This window comes from Hydra viridissima, unplaced genomic scaffold, assembly GCF_058129835.1.
Source record: "Hydra viridissima isolate aposymbiotic clone 2 unplaced genomic scaffold, HvirCarnegie_v1 scaffold_7, whole genome shotgun sequence".
Classification (NCBI taxonomy): Eukaryota; Metazoa; Cnidaria; class Hydrozoa; order Anthoathecata; family Hydridae; genus Hydra; species Hydra viridissima.
Window position 1 is genome coordinate 6,943,110 of NW_028324306.1, and position 22,887 is coordinate 6,965,996.

Consider the following 22,887-nt stretch of genomic DNA (forward strand, 5'->3'; position numbering starts at 1 on the left):
AAATACAGATAAAGCAACTAAATATTCAGCAGAAGAAACACTGGCTTTAATAATTGATGCAAGTCTGACAAACGCTTCCTATCAATTGATTAGAAGCGGAGCCTTGGAGAAAGAATATAACATTTACCCCGCTTACGATGAAGTCAGAGATGCAAAATTGAAATGTTAATCTGCAAACATAACAGTGGAGGACTATTCAGCTTCAGTTCCTTTAAAAGATTTAATAATTTATACTTTGATAAGAATCTGTGCAGTTCGGGAACCTGTGCTAAGGCACTTGATATTGAACGACAAAGCAATAAAAACAATGACACTAACGTGTAAGGCTGGTTTTGATGGTGCTACTGGCTAAAGTATTTATAAACAAGTTTTATCAGAACCCGACATTAACAGAGATTTAAAGCGTGAAGAATCATTATTTATTACTTGTCTAGTACCATTAGATTTGACTGGATTTAACAACAGCAACGAAAAGGTGCCTATTTGGAAAAATCAAAAGTCGTCCTCCACAGGCAATTGTAGACCCATAAGATTTGCATACAAAATGGAATCCAAGGAATCTGTGATTGAAGAAGATAAGTACATTAAAAGTGAGATAGAAAGCTTGGGTATGATTTTATTAGAGGTTTGCAGATCTTCTACTGAAGTGAATTGTATTATTGAACTTACAATCATTGATGGGAAGGTTCAAACGATATTATTGTTTTATAATTTTTTGATGCAATTTAAAATTGACAATTTTTCTTGCACTATTTTTTGCTTTTATTAGTCCTAAAATATTATTTACCTAAATACTCAATTGTTATTCAATATAGGTGGGTCAAAAATCCGATAAAATATTCAAATATCAATTTACCACTTTGTAACTAAAGAGAGTATCCGGTAACTAAGCAATATAAGTATCCATAGCAACTAAATTTAAAAAATTATCACTTTTGTAAGAAGTGTGATCTCATATTGGTACTCATGCCAAATTTAGTGAATATAGCACTTATTAAATATCTGCAGATAACAAAATAGGTTGTTGCTAAGCAAAATAAAGTTATCTATAGCAACGAAACAAAAAAATATTACCTTCGTAAAAAGCACAGACATCATATTAGTACTCATACTAATTTTAGTGAATATAGCTCTAATATTAAATTAGTTACGAATTTTGTCCAGTGAATTCTGGCCCACTATGCAGTGTTGGAAAGATATGTTTTTTAAAACAAATGTTTTATCTCAGACAAAATCAATGTGCGAGTGAATTTTATCTTCAATTAAATCATTAAAAGTTTTGGCAAAAATAATTTGTTAATACAATATATTTAATGTTGTTAATATATATTTATTTTTAGTTTGGCAAGTTAAAATTATTAGGGTTAAGGACCGCTGAAAAGTATTTGTAATAAAAAATATTTAACAGATTCATTTTTATAAAACGACTTCCTGGTTCTCAACTACTTCCTGTGAACTAAAAACTTGCCTCTATAAACAAAATGAAACCAAAGCCGAGTAACTTTCAATTAAAACTATAAATAAGATTTTAATTTTACAATTCCATTGAAATAATTTTAAGCTACTAATAAACCAGCAGATAAAACATCGAACTGGAGTTGATAAAATTCCCAGAATTTAAAAAATTAGTTCTGGGAAATGATAAAAATTGAAATGTTAAATTTTAATCTCAAATGTCTTCAAATTTCTTTTAGATTTTTCCTTTTTTTAACAGTTCATTATTTTTAACAGTTGTTTTTTATATAATTCATTTCAAGAATTTTTTAACAGTTCATTATTTTTAATAGTTGTTTTTTATATAATTCATTTCGAGAATTTTTTTAAAATATTTTATTAATGAGGGGAAAATCCATAGGATTTTTCATAGTTTCAGTTTCTAGGGGGAAATGCCAATTAAAAACAAGTATTCGTTATGCCTCAAATATAAACTGACTGAGACTTTGCCAACATTGTAAAGAAAGTCTCGACAAATCCGACCGTGTATTTGAAAATACTACTTTGTAAAGACTGCAGAAAGTGGAAAACACAGGTAAATGTTTTACTTAGATTGCATTACATTTCGTTAAGCTATTTTATGTTACACGTTGTTATATTATTTGTTTTATTATATCGTTATTATGTTATGTTATCTTTTTGTTTTATTATATCGTTATTATGTTATGTTATATTGTATTACGTGAAATTATACAGCGCGGCTTTGAGGAGTACTTTGAGCCTCTGTATTTTGTACCTTTGAGGAGAACTTTGAGCCTCCTAACAAATTTCACGGTAAAGTTATTGCGCTATTAACAATCTTAGGCCGTGGCACAAACTCTGGGTAGCTTTAGGATGAAATTTTTTTTTGTTTCTCTGATCCGTAAGACTTTCTGAGGATCCTTTTATATGATGAGGATGTATAATTATGACATGACATTGAACACAAAAATTCATTCAAAATGTTGAATGAACTAATGAACTATACTTGATTCATAAAAAATTTATATGCAAAAAAAAACTGCAGAAAAATCGAAACGATTAATTTTTAAGAATGTAAAACTTGATATATGGTAGTCATGAACTTTCTCTGTTAACACTGATAAATGATTTAGCAATGACGTAACTTTTAAAGGAAACGGTTTTGTTGCAAATAAACTGGCATGTATTTTTTTAAAATGAACTGTTGTGAAAAAGATTTTTTAATTAATAGTTGTGAATAAATTGGTCTAGCTAATAGCAAAGCAAGAATAATAAAAAATTTGCTATTAATCAGATAGCAAACAGTTTCTCGTATCAAAACTTTGATTCTCGAAACTTCCCATTAATTAAATTTAGATGAGCTAAATTCAACTTTGAGATTGTTAAACAGTTAGTAATCTGTTTTCGCGGAAGCTGATTGGTTCATTTTTAAAAGATTTCTTTTCTTGAGTTTTTCATAGATGACCTGTTGTGTTTTTTAATCAATGACAAATGGTGTTTTTTCTTTAGAGTAATTCCATGTAAAAGTGGGACAAAAAATTAAAATTTTCCTCCCACCCCCTCAGATTTCCATTAAATTTTAACCAGTGGTACCTATCAATGAAACATGAAAAGATGCAAAACTTGAGCTCCCAAATCCAAAAGGTTCAAAAGTTTTAATGTTTTGAAATGTAGCCTAAGATGCCATATTTTTTGTCTCCGTCTACCATCATGGATTTTATAGCATCATCTTTTTTTGAATAATTCAAATTCTAGTTGAAGAAAACAGCTAAAAATGAGTACCAAATCAATTTTGAGTGTGCTGAATCCAAATATGAAAAGAAAATAATACAAATAAAATTTTTTTAAAGTCATTTTTTGATTTTAATATGACGAAGACAAATTTTCTGTTTTTTATCAAGGGTTACACTTTCACTAATTCCTACGTTGCCCAACTTCCATTGGCTTGAATTTTTTTCAGATAAACGATGTTAAACCATCTTAATACAAAAGATGGTTTTGGTATTTTGAATCATTATAAAGATATGCTATTTTGAACTTTAGACTGAAAATGACACTTTTTGGGCTCATGTACCAGTCTAAAATATTGGCTGAAAACCGGTATCTGACCATTTTTGAAGGCAGTGAATACAAAGATAAAGGAAAATAATCTAATTCAAAATTTTGAACATCATTTTTTAACTTTAAAACAAAACAAACTTCTACCCTTTTTTAATGCTTACATTTTGAAAATATAATTTATATATCTGGAAAAATTGGGATGTATGAACTTTACCATGAACTGAAAAATTGATAAAAACAAAAATTATAAAACATTCGGATTGCTCATTATATTTGGATTCATTACGCTAAAAAATGTTCAGATACTGTAAAAAAAAATTATTTGTATTATTTTCTCTACATATTTGGATTCAACAACCTCAAAAATGGTTAGGTGCTAATCTTCAGCAGTTTTCTTCTACTAGAACTTGAATTATTCAAAAAAAGATGATGCTATAAAATCCATGATGGTAGACGGAGACAAAAAATATGGCATTTTAGGCTACATTTCAAAACATTAAAACTTTTGAACCTTTTGGATTTGGGAGCTCAAGTTTTGCATCTTTTCATGTTTCATTGATAGGTACCACTGGTTAAAATTTAGTAAAAATCTGAGGGGGTGGGAGGAAAATTTTAACTAACAAAAGACTTTTGTAGCTAAACAAAAAAAAATAAAGCATTTCTCATCGAAACTAAATCAAAATTTTTTTTTTTAATCTAAAAGTTATCGAAAAGCTTTTAGTTACTTCATGGTGAGATGACATATGATTACATATGATGACATATGAAGCGTTTGCATAATTATTGTAAAAATAATCATTAATGGGTTCTATTAAAACCAGATAATGTCGGCAATATTGTAAATTTTTTATAACGGGTCATTGAAATATGTCCGCTTTATTTACAATCGCCTCCGCAACTAAACTTTTTTTTTTGCAAGGAGTAACTATTAGTTCTAACGGCTTCAAAACAGTAAATTTTTATTTACCGTCACGTAGCTGTTGACAAGATTTTGCTGATTATGACACGGTTATTTAGTTTTTCATTTTAATAAAAATGTATAATATATTTGCACAAACTTTTCACGCTGCGATAAAAGTTATTTGCTTTTAAAATTACTGAATTTGTCTTTCATAACTTAATACGAATTTCATTCAAACAGAACAAAACATATTGTTAATCAATATTTAATGAGAAAGTCGTGCGACCTGAAAGTGAGCGAAATATCTATTACGCATCTTTTTTAAAAGGTTAATTAATTTTTGAAGACTTTTTTACAGTGAAAGTAATAAATTTGCTTAAAATTTCTTACAAAATTTTGGAGAAGCTTAAAAAAAAGGACATCAGAGAATTCCAGGTTTACATTTCTCTCGGGATTATGAAGAATCCTGGGTGTGCAAATATAAATGGCAGCTAGAAAGGTTATTACTAATAGTTCTATTTTAATGAAATGATATCAGAAGAAAAAAACATTACCAGAAGAAAAGAATATTACCAGGAGAAAAGAAATAATATTACATCAAATATTTATCAACTCTTTCCTTTTATGTATAACAATCTAAAGTCAGATTTTTTCGGAATTTATTTTTTACCGGAATTCATTTTTTAAATGTATTTACATCAATCATAGTTTTTCATTTTTAATTAAAATACGTTGGAGGCATCCAATTGGAGATTTAAGCCAAAACCCAAGTATATGGCTTCAGTTGACCCTCCGGTCTTGCTACGCCAATCAACACTAAACAAACCTTTTCTGCTATAAGTAGAATGTCGATTTCAACACCGGTTTATATTTTATTCATTTTGTATTGTTACTGCAATAAGGGCAGAAATCGAAAGAATTTTTAATAATAAAATAATTCCACTGTCCTTAAATAGGTTTTGGCCCAGAAAAAATTTATAACGAAACACGAAGCCATTTAGAATAAATATTTGAAAATAAAGCATTTTGGTAAATGAGTTTATTATTATTTAAACAAAATTTTATCAGCCAAAATTTTTATTCCTCGTATTAAAATTGTAAGACATTATGTTCATAAAAAAGTTTCAAACGAAGCTCAATAATTTGTCTCACAAAAATCTGTTACAGTTTTTAAATATACACTTCAAAATAAATTGTTAAACTGGATGGCTGACTATTAATTGCATCTTCCTTGACATACGGTTTGGGTGTTAGTAATAACAATCACTTAGGATTTTTTAAAACCTTTTTTAGCTAAGAGAAAGAAATAAAAGGAAAGATTTTTTAATGTTTTAGAATTAAATCATTATAAAAAAAAAAAAAAAAAAAAAAAAAATCTATTTTAGAGCTTTATGTTGGTCTGGAGACTTTTAATGCATTTAGTTTAAAAAGTAATGTAAAGCTTCGAATTTATATTTCCAAGCTCTTACTTTGGAGAGATCATGGCTGTTGCTGGCTATTGCTGGCTATTGCTGGTTATTGCTGGCTATTGCTAGCTATTGCTGGCTATTGCTGGCTATTGCTGGCTATTGCTGGCTATTGCTGGCTATTGCTGGCTATTGCTGGCTATTACTCTCATGGTCTTGAGAGGGTTCCTCTTGATTCTACCTTTAAGCTTAGCCACAAAGACAATTTTGGCAACAAGACACTTGTGATTGGTTCTTTTCTTTCTGTTGAGATTTTCCTCAATTAACTATTTATGATGTATTAAACTGTCTTTCTAGGCACCTTAAGGGTCTTGACAATCTCTGAAGAGTCCAAACCTGCGTGGAGAGCCCTGACAACTTGTTCACGAGTTTCTTTTTTCATTTTTCTACGAGCGTTTTTCACAAAAAAATAATATTAAAAATCTAAAGATATTGGTTTTTAGGTAAAAGGTTTGGAAAAATTGAGCTATATTCACACAACCTAAATTGAAAATAAACGTCTGGGATAAAATAGCGAGCTGTAAGCAGTAATCAACTTTAAGACTGTTCGAATTATTTCTAAAATATTTCGAGAACCACCAAATCAATTGAGATCATTTTCGAATAACATAACGGTAGTTTTAAAAAAAAATTGATTGTAAACAAAATAAAATGTAGGAGAAAGGTGCCTATGATGGTATATTTAACGTTAACGTTTCTCTGAGTCATTACCTGAAAACTTAAAAAATAATTTTTGACATGGGTGTATTCCCTCTAGCATGCAGAATAATAATGAACCTCAGAATTTTTTACTATTTTGCTTTTTTATAAATTTATACCATTAAAAAAAATATATAAGTATGCCATCATAGGCAACTAACTGCTCCTATGGTGGCACACTTTAAAGAAATTAGACAAACATGAATTTTTTTTGTTTTTTATTAATGGAAACACAACTTATCAAAAAAACAAAATTAAAAATAAATATTTGGTCAATAAGCATAGTTCACATATAAATTTTTTTCTATTTCTATTTATGCTTGCAGATAAACAATGACACTAAGATCTGCATTTTTGACAAACAAATCCATGATTCTTTAGAGCAAGACAAAGAATAAAGTTCATCACAATACAAAAATGCTGTATCAAATTCAAAATCAGTTTTCTTCTTCAACAGCCGTCTTTCTTTTTGTTTTTCTAACAAACTTTTCCTTTTCTTTGTTATCTTTTTCTTTTGCTTTATCTTTTAATTCTTGGATGTCCGGTGTGGTATTCAGAGGTCCAGTTTTTACACTTTTTCGTTTCCTTTTCAATTCGATTTTAGGGGTTGCTAAAGGCATCGGACACAACTTTTGTATATAAGATCTTATCCTTTCGTTGAAACAGAAGATCCAATGCATATGGAAGCTTCTGACGGAGGAGATCTCATTTCCAAATGTGTTTGTTTCTCAAACTCTTGTATTTCATCTTTGTTCTTAGCCTGATCACCTTTTTCTGCGCATTAAAGTTTATTTCAGGCATTTTTTTCAATTCATTTTGCAGACTTTCCTATGATGGCAACTCCTCAGTATGTCATCATAGGAAAAGTCATCATATTTATTAAAACAAGCTGTGTCTACCTTATTCTACACATAGAATTAAAAGAAGTATTCTAATAAATGTACAAAGCCTGCAGATGAAATGCATGAAAATTTCACTTCTGTATGATGTAAAAAAAAAACGTAATCCTAAATATATGAGGGCATTAAAACAACAACACCACATGCGAAAATTTACACATGTAATATACACATGTTGGTCTAATCACTTATGCACCAAAACCAATATTTTGGAAATATGACCAGTATGCCATCATAGGCGCTATGCCATCATAGGCACCTTTCCCCTATTTACAAGTAGAAGTGAGAAAATTCAATATGGACGAGTGGCTTAAAAATCGTAATGTTCCAATTAAGTCGCTAGCAAAAAAGTATAAAGTACAAAAGAAAACAGTCAATCGTATTATCAAACAGTCGAGTGAAGGTGGCGAAAAATGCCGAGAAAATGAGAAATAGGACCGTCAAGTTTAAAACTTGATCAAAGAGTGATTAGGAAATCCAGAGTACTCCGTTCGGGATATTAAAACAAAAAACAAACTGATTTTACCGAGTCGACAATCCAAGAAGTCAAAAAGGGGATATGGCTACATGTACTTCCTTTGCGGAAAGTGCTAGAACGTTCAATGACATTTGGAAGTTAATTTTTACCACTAAAAAACAAAAAGAACTATAAATATGTGCTAGCTGTTTTTAATGACAATTTTGTTGGATATTTTTGGAGAACTATCCGGTATAAATGAACGATAAATTGTAAAGACAAGTTTTGTTTGGAGATAAGATTATTGCCATTTTATCAATGTGCTTGCGAGAAATCTACAAGAAAGCAAACCTTACATACAGAAAGCAGAAAATCCCTTGAAGATCCCAACAGCTACTCAACGAAAACGCAAAAAACGCAAAAAATGCAATCGAAAACTGCTACGAGAAAAACTTCAAGGAGATCAAAAGTGCATTATGGTGAATGATGAAACCAGCTTTGAACTGTTCGAAGCTCCCAGGCAAGCAATTAAATCCCAAAGAGAAATAAGCCCTGACGTTTTGTTAAAGCAATCTGTTCGTGTGATTTTAAAACTCGGCCATTTTTTACAAACGAAAACATGAATTCCGGCGTTTTCGTGAAAGAATGTTTAAAAAAGCGACTTATGTTTATGATCTGAAAGCATGATGATCCGCCCGTCCACTGGCCTGATCTTACATCTTGAAATTACTTAAGAAATATAATTGAATAGCATCAACAAAATGACATCAATATTTTGTGACTTATTTTGATATTTACTTAAAAACGAATAAATTAAATAATACATTCAAAGAGATGCGTTTTAAGTTGCGATTAGATTAACTCATTTGATCCATTTTAGGGTTAATAGAATTGTAAAAAAACTTGGTACTTCTAGTATTAAAAAATTGGTATTTTTTTTTTGGTAAATAACCTTGCTAATCTTATTACAACATGACTATCGTAATTTGGACTAGTCCGAACGGACAGTATATTGACGTTTCTGAGCAGCAGTTAATAAACGTTTTGCGCTTACATTTTAATCCGATACATTTTTTAGAATTATGTTTTGCGTCAGGAACAAAGTCCAATCGTGTTTCTGAATGCTTTTGCAAGCTTTTCTTTTTAACATGTCATCGTTGTCATCGTTATGTTCAAAAGTTTTGATCGATATCTAATTTTAAATCAATACTTCAGTGAAATATTTTTTTGTAGTTCTGATCAAAATTTCAATGAACTTTTTTGCCTAATTTGGCGTTTTTGGTTGTATCGTAACTGACTAATCGTGAAACTTGGATTTGTGACGCCCCCCTCTTTCCTACACAATTTACTAAAAACATGTCAACTTATTTATCATTGTGCCGTCGTTATCACTTTGACAACAACAGCACTATAGTGCTTCAAATAAATTATTATAACTTTACAAAAGCAAATAAAATATCTTATATCGTGCGTAGAAATTAAGTGCTGTTTCTCAATATTCTAAAAAGTAAAAAGTTCTATTTCCGGATCAAAAATGAATGTTATGTTGTGCTTGCCTTGATTACTCTTTGACTAATAAATCATACGCCTTGTGTAATTCTTATATAAAGAGAGTTTGATAACTTAAGCGTGTAAATTTCAGCTCTATGTGAATATGTAGCCGAGCCACATGCCTCCATCTTCCCTTTGTGATTTTCTATTTCATTTTAACGATTAACAAAAATAAAGAAGTTATAAATTTGATATACAAATGCTCGTAGGACATTTTTCATTAAAGCATGAGGCTAAAATAATGTCTTTAGAACACTGATATTGACAACAACTGCCTCACTTCTCAGTTCTCTCAATTTATCAATAAGGTTCTAACGTACTTCCTCTACAACTGATAATTCTTACAGAGACCATGCGTTGTCAAAGTCTTAAATTTTTGAAACAGTCTTTGCCTATGTTTTTCCACCCTCACTTTTACCACCGGCCGTTAGCACAAGAAATACAAAAAGAATGCAACTAGAAATGTCTTTTTTCATTTATTCGATCCTCGTAAGGTATTTAATTACAACGAAATAACTGAGAGTCTGAGTATCGTTTCATTTCCGTATCGTTATCATTCCGATATGATTTTGGAAAAAAAAAGTGTCATTGGAATGATTACGACAAAATATCGGTAAATAAATTTTAACCGGTATTATTGTTAGTTTAAATCCCGGTATATACCGGAACTCTTGTCATTCCGATGACACTTTTATTCTGATATCATGTCGGAATGATAACGATACAGAAATGAAACAATACGCAGCAATGATATATTAAAAATAACTAGATGTCTAACTTCCGCGTATTTTTTGAAGCAAAAATCGGCCATTATGGGGGGCAAATTTAACAAATCAAAAGCTTCGTATTTGTTTTGTTTTGATAAATAGCGTAAAGACTTTGCCCCCCATAATGGCCGATTTTTGCTTTTTTTTTTTCTTATGCCGATTTACGGCAGTTAGACATCTAGTTATTCTTAATATATCATTGATACGCAGGCGCTTAGAAATGACGCATATCATTTATTTACATCAGGTTTTTTTTGGGAGTTAAATTTAGCGAACTAATATTCGCATTCAAATGCGTCATACGGAAATTTTTTCAATTAAATGTGATGCAATATTTCTATTGCAAAATTTAACGCCTCCTCAGTGCCTAAGTACCACAGCCTTAATAAAAATGAGTATATATACATCTAAATATCTAAAAAGATTTCAAGTTATCTTTTGTTTATTAAGTTTTCAGTTAAGAAACTGTCATCGTTGTAAGTTCAAGCAAACATACTAAAAGAAGAAATGGAAGTCTACTCTCAACCAAAACCTGCTCCTAAAAGTAATTGGGGAGACGAGCAACGTTTTTCTGTAAAACAGGAGGTTTATGGTGATAATGGAAATAGAAGAATATCCTCTTTGATTGAGTTAAATAAAGAAGATCTTTTGAAAAAAGCTCAAGAATATCGGAAAAGTAACATTGAACTTCTTGAAAAAAATAGATTTTTATCACAAGAATTACAAACCTTTAAGAGATTACTACTGCAGGTAGACAATATTTTCTATATAAATTTTTGCATCTTCTTTGCTGTTCAAATTCTGAATTGGACATAATGTTTCTAGAGTATAACTTTCATATTTTGGATATTTATAGTTGTACAGTAGAAAAAAAATTTTTACTTTAAAGAAACTCTTATACTATACTTGTATCTATACTTGTATACTTGGCATCATTAGTAAAAATCCTTTTTTTTTTAAAAAAAAGCTGGAAGTAAAAAAATCTACTGTTCAATTTGGTGATCTACCTGTTAGTGATCAAGCGCAGTCCAAGCAATTAAGTAACAAGGTGCTTACATATATCTGAACATAATTTATATGTATACACAAACACACACACATACACACATATGCAATATAACTACATATTTGTATAAGCATATTGTATATACTTTAGGATTCAGAAATGAACACAACCTTCTTTAACGATGAATTGAAAAAAGGTTCTCCAACTGAAGTAAATTTATTTGATACACCTTGTTCTTGTAGGGCTGCAAGTAAACTGGAACAGGTAACTAAACTGATACATATATTTTAAAAATTGTTTAGGGTAGTAAATAGCTGTTTCAGCTACTTCTATAATGTCAAAATGTTTTTATTAGGTGATTATTGTCAACCATATGTGGCAGAAAGACTATAATATACTTAAAGAAGATTTGTTAAAGACTATTGCAGAATCAGAGAAATACAGAGAGCAAGTCCAAAAATTACAAAAAGAAATAGTTGATGCACAAGCTAAAAGTTCAAATCATCAGTTTTCAACATCACTTTCAAATATTACCTTTGATGATATTGAAGCATTTAAGCAACAAGTATTTACTTTATATTATTATAAAATTTATAAAAGAAAAAACAAAACATTACTATATTATGTTTTTTTTTACTGTATTTATATTGGTTTCTATTTCATATGGAAAGTATATCGAGTAAATTAGTTATTTTATTGTTTAGATGATGTTATACAAAGAAGATTTTGAAGCTAGTCAAAAGGTTATCTCAAAGTTGCAGCAGGATCTCTCTGAAATGAAAATTGAACTAAATAAATCTCAAGAGGTTATAAAAAAACTTAACCATAAAAATTCCATTGCTAAAGACAACTTTGATAGAGTTAATGCAGAAAACATGCATATATTAACTCAACTTCGAAAACTATCTACAACCTCACAACCATTCTTGAAAGGATCAGAAGAGCAAAATTTTCCCAGAAGTTTGTCACCATCAAATAGTTCCCATTCTTTGCATAATGCTTACAGGTCATCTAGTATTCAATATGTTGAACGTGATGGGGCACCTAAAATGTCAAACTTAAGACCAAAGAAAAGTATTTAAATTAACTGTGACATTTTAATTATGTTTTTTGTACTTCAAACTTATTTTATACCTAAAACTTTGCTTTCTTGTCTTTTCTCCTTTATTTTTTAACAACAAATTGGGAATAAATATTTTAAAAAAATATTTTTTCCCAATTTCTCATTTAAGGAAAAATATTTATAGAGATTTACAAAATTTATGCTATTTATTTTTTAAATTAATTAATTGTTTATTTCAAACCTGTTAATCCAAAATGTATAAAAAGTATATATATACATATAATTTATATGCAGTTTATGTTGTTTATGTTAGTGGAAAGTTTGACTACTACTAATATTATATTTAACTTATATGACAAATCAGTTTCAAATAATCTTTCTTGGTTATACTTTTGTAACATTTTAAGATGGTTTTGTTATTTTATAAAAAAAAAAAAAGTTTATTAATTTTTATTACAAAATTATTTATGAAGTTTTAAGAAGCTAATTTCTTATTGCAAAAACAAACATTTAATTTCAAAATATATTGTTTTTTTATTGTAGTTACATTCACTTTATTATCTTATTGCTTCTGATATTGTTTCAGTTAGAGCGGTTAATGTAACTTAGAAAATTAAATTTATTTGAAATGTTATTAAAACTGTTAACACTTTATTGATGCATAAGTCAAAACACTTAGAAGAGCTTCATATTCCTTATACTGGTCTTTAGCATAAAAATGGATTTAAAATAATGGCAAAAGACCTAATAATGGCAAAAAAAGACCTAAAACCTAATAATGGCAAAATAAGACCAAAGACCTAATACAGTGCCGAAAAGCTCTTTAAATTGCGTTTTTTTTTAACATGTAGAATTATTTTTCTAACGGTTACAGAGCTCATAGAAAAAAAAAATTTAGGAGATCCAAATATAAATTGTCTATACATGCATATTGGCGTTTCAAGTTTTCAACTGTCAAATTCTCCTTAAAATCTTTTATAGTTAATCGCCTCTATTTAATTCATAAATGGAAATTTCATTTTCAAAATTAATGGAAAAGTGATCAACAATTTATAGACCTTTATAATTTTTAAAATCCTTACTGGTTAAAAACTACGAAATCTTTAATTCTCGTTTTGTTACCGTAAACTCCTGAGGACTGTCCCAGTCGTTGGTGATTCCATGCGGTCCTGGGGGCCAGTACAAAGAGAAATAAAAATTTCCCTATGCATATATCTCTAGAATACCTGTTCTGTTTATGAACAGCTTGAATTGTGGATATATTGGAATGCTACTTAGTGTATTAGTGTTAAAATACTGTAAAATTCAAACTGCTTCATCTAAATTTTTCTTTTTTTTGTTTGAAAATGCGCGTTTAACTTTTGCCCACTTAACGGTATTACTGAGGGGATAAATAAAACAATTTTGATCTAAAGCATCAGATCTAAGAGTTTTTTCATCTGCAATCGCATTTTTTGTGCCACCGCACAGTGGAAAATAAAGGTGTGTTTCGGACCAAAAATCGATAACTTTTTTGTTACTAAAAATAGAGATTTGAAATTTTGCACAAATGTAAAGTAGTATATGACGCTTCTTGTGAAATACTCTTTATAAGAATTTTTTGTAATACAATATTAAAAATAAATAAATAAAAATCAAAAACTTCAAAATTGGCAGTTAGTTAATTTACACTTTAACACAATGCTTTACAAATATATGAAAATACCTTAAAATTATTAAAAACTACGAAAAATACATAAAGTGCTCACCTACTAATTATAGAAATATTTAAGACAGTTTCTTAATAACAATTTTTAAATAGTTGTTTTTATGAAATAATGTATAGGTATATTAAGGTGGTACCAGGGTAAAGGTAACTTTTTAACAAGAAATTGAAAACTATTAATAGACTTTAGCTCTTTTCTATTAATGAACAAAAAAGATATATAAAACAGTAGCCAAATAAAAAAATTTTAGTGATAACGTCATTAATTATGCGCATAATTAGTGTTATTTTACCCCCAAACCTTCTTATTCTTTCATCTAATATAACTAACTCAAAAAGAGTCAAAACTGCTTGAAAATTTGAACATGAATTCTTTAATGTATTTAGAATGTTGTCTATGAAACAGAATTTTTTAAAACATTTTTAATTTTACCAGGTTGACATTCGAACTTTAAGATATAAAATTAAGGGAAGTTTGGGACAATAGCATGATAAAAATGAGTTTTAAATAAAAAATAACAAAAATTTGCTTCATTGACAACATTCGTAATATGTTCATCTTTAAATCTGCAAAATTTCAGCCCATTATCTATTTTCTATGAAAAGTTATTTTTTCTGAAAAATTGAGATTTAGCGAGATAAAAAGCGTTTCTAAGGTCGTTGTTATGAAGCAAGAACCAAACTGCTCTTTAAAAAAAGGCCAAATTTGATTAAAATTAAGAAGATTTTTGACTTTTTGCAAAACGCATATTGAAATAGGTAGATTTAAGAATTCAAAACATTAATTTTGGTATTTTTCAAAATTTTATCAAAAATAGCCGTTTTTTACCCTGGTACCACCTTAAAGGTACTATATCATAACTACATAGGGACTTTCAGTTCCTGAAATCAGTTCGTTGACTTTCAAAAGCTGCAGAGTATCTTCATCAAGTTCTTGCACATTTCACGCAAAGAGTTTATTTGGCTCTTTACTTCATCTACAATGGCTTTAGTTTTCTTGGAAGTCTCTTTGCAAAATTCAATGCATATAGGTCGACAAAAACGAACATATGAAGGTGCCGGATTTTGCCAAACAACTGCGCCAGTTACTTTATCAATTAGTTTGATAGGCACCAAAGAACTAGTAAACAAATTTGCATAAGAAATAAGTTCAGATTCCTCTGGAAGTTTCTGCTTGTATTGGCTTTGGCCAGAGGAACCATCACAGCCCCATTTACTATATGAAAGTAAATGCTTGAATTCAATACTGTACAGAGAATCTATGGTCAAAATTCTAGCTACAGTGTGATCTAATAAATCTTGCAGTTCCAGAACTTTCGCATGTGTGTTCGTAATTTCTATTGCAGAAGATGGTGGATAGCAGGTCTGTTTAATTTCTTGAATTTTACAATATGGTGGGAATATGGAACATTTTCGTTCATTTGTCACCTTCCTCATATACAAATATTGTGCTTTTGTTAAATCTAAATCAATAAACACGCTGAGTGCTTCTTCATCAGTTAGCATATTTTTCTGGCTTGCGTTTTCCATAAAACTCGATGTTAATTTTTTTTTGTCTTTATCAGCAATCCTTAATGATTTCACAAGTTTTGCTTCTGCTTCTTCTCCTATTGAATGCAACGCCTGAAGATATGTATTAAAGATATGCTCCATCGTTTATTAAAAGACGGAATAATGTGCCTTTAAATACCACTAATGATGAAACACAAGTTGTCCTCAGAAAGTTGATAATTTTCTTTTAAAATTGTTGACAGTGCCTCAACTGTCATTCCTCCATCAATATAGGAAAGCAATAATTTACATTTCAAACACTTAAAAGTTGTCATTTTAACAAGTCACAAAAGTAACTAAAGTAATATTCAATAGTCCAACGAGTCGGTTTAATTTCCACTGTGAGTTTCTTACACTGATATAAATGTTTCAACTCTTTATATATTGGCAGTGTACATTCACCACAAAATGAGTGCAAAAATAAAAGAATGCCATGGTATCAATAAAAAATTGATAATAAATTAAAAAACATATACCAAGCTATTGTTATAAATGAACAAAATTTGAAACCACGATAAAAAGCGGTTTTCTGTTTTTTTACTTTTATCACTCTTTTCTCGATAATTTCGGAAACCGCACGTTTCTGCAACTCATTCTTATACATGTTTTTAATAAACACCTAGGCTACAATACTACATTAAATGTAAAGCGTGGGGAAGCGTGGGTAACTACCAAAAGTCTCAGTGAACTTGAAGAATATTATTTTTTTTCATTTATTTTATTGTTCAAATAATTACTCCTAAACTGAACCATATAAGTAAAAATGTATAATTTTCTTAAAATCTCCATAACATGAGCTTTTCAAAAATGTATAATACTTTATACTTATTCCAAGAAAGTTTTTTAGAAAATTCACTTTTAAAGTGATGAAGCGAACAGGTTTGAAATGAACATCCGCAAAAGTAATAAACAGTAGGGCTTCAAATCTTTTATTTTTACATAAAATTATGTGAAATTCCTGCATTATAGTAATGATTGACTATTAAACTATTAAATAAAATTGAAATATAATGATAGTAGCGATATTAGTAAAAAACATTTATGATATGCTGTTGCTCTACAATTTTCCACTGTGCACCGTGCGGTTTTTGTAATTAGAATTGTCACAATTTAAGAAAACAAACCGTAAAAAATTATCATCAAGCGCCTATCTTGCATTCATGTCGCTGAAACCTTAAAATCTTTATAAAATATGAAATTATAAAGAAAAAAATTGCAAAAAGTTAAGAAATGGTTTTAGCTTCGTTCCAGAAAATAAAAAGTTAAACAACACCAACAACAACACAAGGATTTTCTTCTATTAATGAAACAGTTTTTTCTATATGATGAAATAATATTTGTCTTTTTATTCCTAAAACTTTACACGAATAATGTTCTCTATAGAGAAAAAAATTCTTTATTTCTTCACTAGACGTAATGGCAAACCTAGACTGATTATTATTACTGGACTAAGATTTCTATTACTTCAAAATTAGACTTTCTATTTTGACTTTCTTTTTATTTCTGTGAACTAAGACCTTGTAAAGACAGTTGGAGTTGAGCTTTGCTGTTTCCAGAAAAAGGAAGCGAAACTTGCTGATATCAATTTCAATTCCGCTTGATTTAAATAAGGATTATGTGCAACTTTTACAATTAGTTCTTCGTTTATTCATGTAATTTCGGCGAATTCATATTTATTTGAAAGGCTTGTCGAGCGGTTTCATAATCTTTTGATGAGTCTGTTCCTCCAAATTTCAGATAGTCAATATCAACCCATTTTTTGTTGGAATGCATTTTGTATATTGAATTTTTGTTGTTTGACAAGAGCTTTGAATGCATCTTCTCTTACTTGCCATTTTATGATTGGCAAGTTGTATGAAATATGAATTAGACGATTATAACCATGCATGAAGTGTAGATAAATGCAACCCATTCAATAAGAGGTTTCATAACTCTGTCAATGCTGACCATATCTTATAGTGAACCACAACATTGGTTGGAACTTATCATATTTGAATAGGCAATCCGTGACTTTGCCATCTATCATAGTAACTTGAATGGTTTGAGTGAAATGGTTTTGCAATTATGTAACTCAACTTAAGTTTCTGTAATATTAGAGATTTTTTTATGTCAGTTTTTTGATTAGTAATGAATAGTTTGACTCTTTTTCAAATCTTAAAGATCGACAACATAAAGTAGATGAAGGCTTTGAGTTCCTCCAACAACAACTAGAGTTTCTCCGACATATGTTATAATTTAAAGTGGAACAAGGCAAGTTAGAAACAATACTTTTTCTTTCTTTGGACATGGCCTACTGTAATTACACGGCCTGATTTGTTGCATTTTCCGGAAAAAATTAAGAGGCCAGTTTTTTTACGGCTTATTTTAAATTTTAAACTATGTATGAAAGGTTTTATTAACAACAACAACAATAACAATATATTTACCAGTGAATATTATACAAAGGTGTTGAATAAAATATTGAATTATAATATTTTAACAATTACTATATAAATATTTGTTTGCATGCATCGGTTTATGCTTTTATAGTCATTTAATATGTAATGTATTCTGAACTGATTAATATGTGAATGTATTCTGACTGATTGCCTGTTTCATTATATTTCAACAGAGAGTGGAATAATGAAATAGACACACAGACAGTCTATTATTATTACTGTATATAGTCGAACTGCTTTTTTATGCGATGTTGTTTAAGTGGAGATAATTCCAATAATAAATGTAAGTGAACTTTATATTTAAAAATAACTGTTACGCTTTTTTGATTCGTTTTAGTAATAAAATGGTTAATAAATGTGTTGTTACAAACTGTAAAACTGGTTACTCTAATGGTCCAAAAAAGTCAACATTTCATTTTCCTGAAGAATCTGATTTGCGAAAACGATGGATATACTTTGTTAATAGAAAAGATTGGGTTCCATCAAAATATTCAGCTATTTGTGTTAATCATTTTGATGACAAATTTATTAATTATGGAAAAAGATGCACCTTAAAATGGAATCTTCTTCCAGTTCCAACTATTCAAACTGATGAAATAAGTGGATCATCAACTCTAAGGGTTCCAAAGTTGCCCCGAATAAAACCAACTTTGAGATATTTAGGAAAAGATGAGTTTGAAGATTTTCAAAGTGTTGATAAAATAATTAATCTTGATTCTTTGACAGAACAACATTCTCCACCAGGCTTTACATTTAAAAAAATGCATGATAGTGTTGTTTATTATAAACTATGTTTTGATGAAAAATCAGGCATACCAATTGTTTTTGAGTCAATAACTGTAAATAAAGATCTTTATGTTTTATTGTCATATAAAGGCTATCATATTTCTTTACCTGATTGGTTTCGTAGTGGTCATAATTGCAAATTAACAAACTGTAGTATGTTAGAAAATTTTCCTGTCTATATTAGAAATAAAGTCAATGATATGAATTCAATTTTGACAGAGTTAAATGAAATTAGATACTATTCTCCTCAAGGCAGACCTCCATATTCTGCATCCATTATACGCTATGCACTAATTTTACGTCACACTTCAGCACAGTCTTATAAGTTATTGTTAGAAAAACTACCTTTACCATCTTTTAGTTTACTTAGAAAAATCCAAAGTGGTGATATAAATGTGTATAAAGCTATAACAGTTTTGTTACAAAAAGATCGTGTATCAAGTGATTGTGTGCTTCTTGTGGATGAAATGTATCTGCAGAAAGCAGCCCAATATCAAAGTGGGAAATATATTGGTGAAGATTCAGAAAGTAATCTTTATAAAGGTGTTGTTGTTTTTATGATTGTAGGGCTTTAAAAAGCTATTCCTTATGTTGTGAGGTCATCACCTGAAGTTTGCACAACAGGACCATGGTTGAAAAAAGAAATTGATGAGTGCATTACCTCATTGCACCAATCAGGTTTTAAAGTAAGAGCTATTGTTACAGATAATCATTCTACCAACGTTAATGCATTTTCAGAGTTACATAAATCTTATACTGGAGATGGAAAACTATTTATTTATCATCCAGCTTATAATGGAGTTTTAAAAACATATCTATTATATGATATAATCTATTTAATAAAAAATGTTAGGAATAACTTGTTGAATGGAAAAAAATTTGTTTTTCCTTCTTTTTCGTTTGATTTCTTCAGAGACAAAGTTGAAGTTCCAGCTGGTTTTATTACTTGGGATTTATTTCATAAAGTTTATGAAAAAGACCAATTATTAAATGGAAACTTGAAAAAAGCGAGGAAAATCAATTATCAGGTCACTCATCCTGGAAACAATAAACAAGATGTTAACCATGCATTAGCGATTCTTGATGAAACAACTACAGCTGCGATACTAAGTTATTTTCCTGAAAGAAATGATGCAGCACAATTTTTGTCATTGTTTCATAAGTTATTTATCACACTTAATTCAAAGCAGATGTTTAATACATCCAATCAGCTCGGCAATGCTGCTGTAAAAGGAGATAAAAAACCCACATTTTATAGAGAAATTGCAAATTGGATTGAAATTTGGTCAACATGTGAATATTTTACTTTAACCAAACAAACCTCTCATGCTCTTATCACAACATTACGTACATTACGTCGAATATCTGAAAATATTATCCAGAGGTGGACTTATATGTCCAAGTCAATCCTTGTCTGATTTTATTTGTCATCTTTTTAGTATTCTAGATATTATTTCTCCTATTCTAATCAAACATTGCAGTTATTCTTTATCAATTAAAAGTTTTGCAGAACAAATTTTTAAGATTTATTATAGCAGTGTTGATTTTACATGCGAGAAACACACAGAATGGGGAATTAAATATGGATCTCGAATTGTCATTAATATTTTTTATAATAATTTACAAAAAGAAACTACAGATTCTGTAAGAAAAGATCAAGTAAAAGAGTTTAAAAAAAGACAAAGAACTGATAGCTAGTGCTAATAAGATTTTTTCTCAAATCCTTAATACATATAAAATTACAAACCTTTGTTTTTATTTCCTCATAAGAGTTGTAAGAAGTCTTTGCAAAATGTAAGTTTAATTTAGTAGCATTTTGATACATAGCTATTTGAAAGCCTATTTCAGTATTTCATATGTTATCGGAATATACTGAAACAGGGAATCAGTTAGCGAAAAATATTGTATAGCATAATGTAATTACATGATGATAATCTTAAGTTTTCCTCGACCATTTTAATAAAATAAACATTAGCCGTAAAAAAACTGGCCTCTTAATTTTTTCCGGAAAATGCAACAAATCAGGCCGTATAATTACAGTAGGCCATGCTTTGGATCATGGAGACCATTAGCTGAGATTTCCCGTTTAATTCCGTGATTTTTTAAAAAAATTTAATTTTTGTTGCTCTGATCCTATGACAACTCAAAGAATGTTGTTGAAAGATTGTATGATTTTTCAACATCTTGAATAAAAATCTCATGAAGAGTTAAAATCTAAAAACAAAAATTGTACATATTGTTGTTTTTTCCAGCAGACTTAAAACTGTAAAAAAAAGTTATAAAAACAGATATACTGAAAAAGTTAAAAAGTATTATAACTATTGTCTTAGAGACAGCAATACAGAATACAACGAAAAATTTTCAGCATATAATGTTGATAATAATATTTGAGAAATTCGGCACACTGTCCCACCGGGATACAAAAAAGGCACGAAGACAAAATGCTAGCGGATAAAGCGAGAATGTAATGATACAATTATGATTTATTCAATTTAACTCATATTCAGTATAAACTGATTTTTAATTCTTTTCTTCGATAGTTTTTAAATGAATTTTTTAGTAAGACATTTTTGAGTGTATTTTTTATTTATACCATTTTTTCCATCGCCAATTTGTAATCATAAAGCAGGGAGAGGGGTTAGGGTTAGGCTTGTTAGGCGCGTCAACTAACATCTTTTTTGGTAAACACTTTTTAATTAAAAAGCTTTCTAATTTAAAAAAAATACATTCTTCAATTTCATTTTGTGATTTTTTTTATGTAAATTAGCGATATCTAAGGAATTTTTATAAGTATAAAGTCCCCATCTTGCTTATTTTTTACCGGCTTCCGAATTTAAGAAATATTTGTAAAGTGGATTCTAATTTTGTTATCGGTAGCGTAATTTCGGACCATATAAGGCGCACCTAAACTAGCCCTTTTATTTGGCTGACGAGATTTCGAAATCGTATAAATTCTTATTAAATTGTTTCTTTTTTATCCTCCGGTAACGTAACTTCAGGTCAAGATAGGCAAACATTTTTGCGCCTAACTTGGCCCGTTTATTCGGCAAACGAGAGTCCAAAAAATTATTAAGTTCATTTAATAAAGGCTTTTTTCATCGTTCGGTAGCGTAACTTTAGGCCAAGTTAGGCTCCCTCCCCCGCCCCTCTCTATACCTAGAAGCGTTAACATTTCTTGACTAACTTCTTTAAAAAGCTAAACCCGCGCCTGCAAAACAAATTGATGATGGAAAAAATGGTTTCCATAATAAAAAAACAAACTAGGCACTTTTTTTTCAGCTGATTAAAATCTATGCCAAATAAAAATAGAAATTTTTTTCAACTTCTTCAACTGATCTTATTCAACTGATTTCACTTAATTTGTAAAAGATGCTGATTTGCGGATCTTGTCATGATATTGATTTTGTTTTCTGGTTACTAGATACTTAAACTGTATAGCAACAGTGCATTTTGTATATTATGTCGTGTAGTGTTAATTACTCAGAAATAACACATTTATTATTAACAAAAGGTAATAATTTTATAAGTGCAGGCTAGTTGGTGCATGGAGAAGTTCATCATCTTCTTTGTTTTGTAATCGATTATCTTTGAGACTTCATCAAATTACCAACGGGCAGGTTAGCAAACTATCTGTATAAAAACTCATAGTTGGTTTTTGAACGACAAAAAATTTATGAGAGAAACTTTCGTGGCACCATTTAAAATCTTTGCTGCGAGCTTCTTCATATATAACGTAATTTGACCTCGACGATTTTTAAACTATACGCCAAGATAAAAAATATTTATAAACGAAAGAGAAACGTATCAAAAAACTGATCTTATTACTTCGCCAACAAGTTGTAGTAAAAAAAAAATTCCTTACTAGATGTTGTCCTAAGTTGTCCTTAAGTTAAATCCAGGTTGTAACGTGGAGGATTAGTAGTAAATGACTAAAATTAAAGTTTCAGCCGAAAATGAAAGTACAGAAAATTCGGTTCAGTATAACCGTAGCCGTAACCGTGGTCGAAATTTGAGTAAAACCAAAATAGAAACCAAAACCAATCGAAACTTAAAAAAAGAAAGTTTAAAAAACCTTCGGATTC

The 22,887-nt window shown here is 29.5% G+C and overlaps 2 protein-coding genes across 4 annotated transcripts; both read left to right on the top strand.

Moving 5' to 3' along the window:
- The first annotated feature begins 1,894 nt into the window (after positions 1-1,894).
- Positions 1,895-12,417, top strand: LOC149885908 (uncharacterized). 2 transcript variants are annotated; one of them, XM_090092322.1, is made up of 6 exons: positions 1,895-2,029; positions 10,707-11,006; positions 11,224-11,304; positions 11,413-11,526; positions 11,618-11,827; positions 11,967-12,417. In XM_090092322.1, the coding sequence occupies exons 2-6, from the start codon at positions 10,764-10,766 to the stop codon at positions 12,342-12,344; spliced, it is 1,026 nt and encodes a 341-aa protein (XP_089948448.1). In that variant the 5' UTR covers positions 1,895-2,029; positions 10,707-10,763; the 3' UTR covers positions 12,345-12,417. The 2 variants fall into 2 exon arrangements, with proteins under 2 accessions (XP_089948448.1, XP_089948447.1); XM_090092321.1 differs by lacking the exon at positions 1,895-2,029 and having other exon boundaries at positions 10,407-11,006.
- Positions 12,418-18,009: 5,592 nt separating this feature from the next.
- LOC149885909 (uncharacterized) lies at positions 18,010-20,422 on the top strand. Of its 2 annotated transcripts, none has more exons than XR_016454305.1 (2): positions 18,010-19,491; positions 19,719-19,839. XR_016454305.1 is itself a non-coding variant. In XM_090093497.1 (2 exons), the coding sequence occupies exons 1-2, from the start codon at positions 18,364-18,366 to the stop codon at positions 19,793-19,795; spliced, it is 1,062 nt and encodes a 353-aa protein (XP_089949623.1). In that variant the 5' UTR covers positions 18,010-18,363; the 3' UTR covers positions 19,796-20,422. The 2 variants fall into 2 exon arrangements, 1 of the variants encoding a protein (XP_089949623.1); XM_090093497.1 differs by having other exon boundaries at positions 18,010-19,348; positions 19,719-20,422.
- Positions 20,423-22,887: the final 2,465 nt, after the last annotated feature.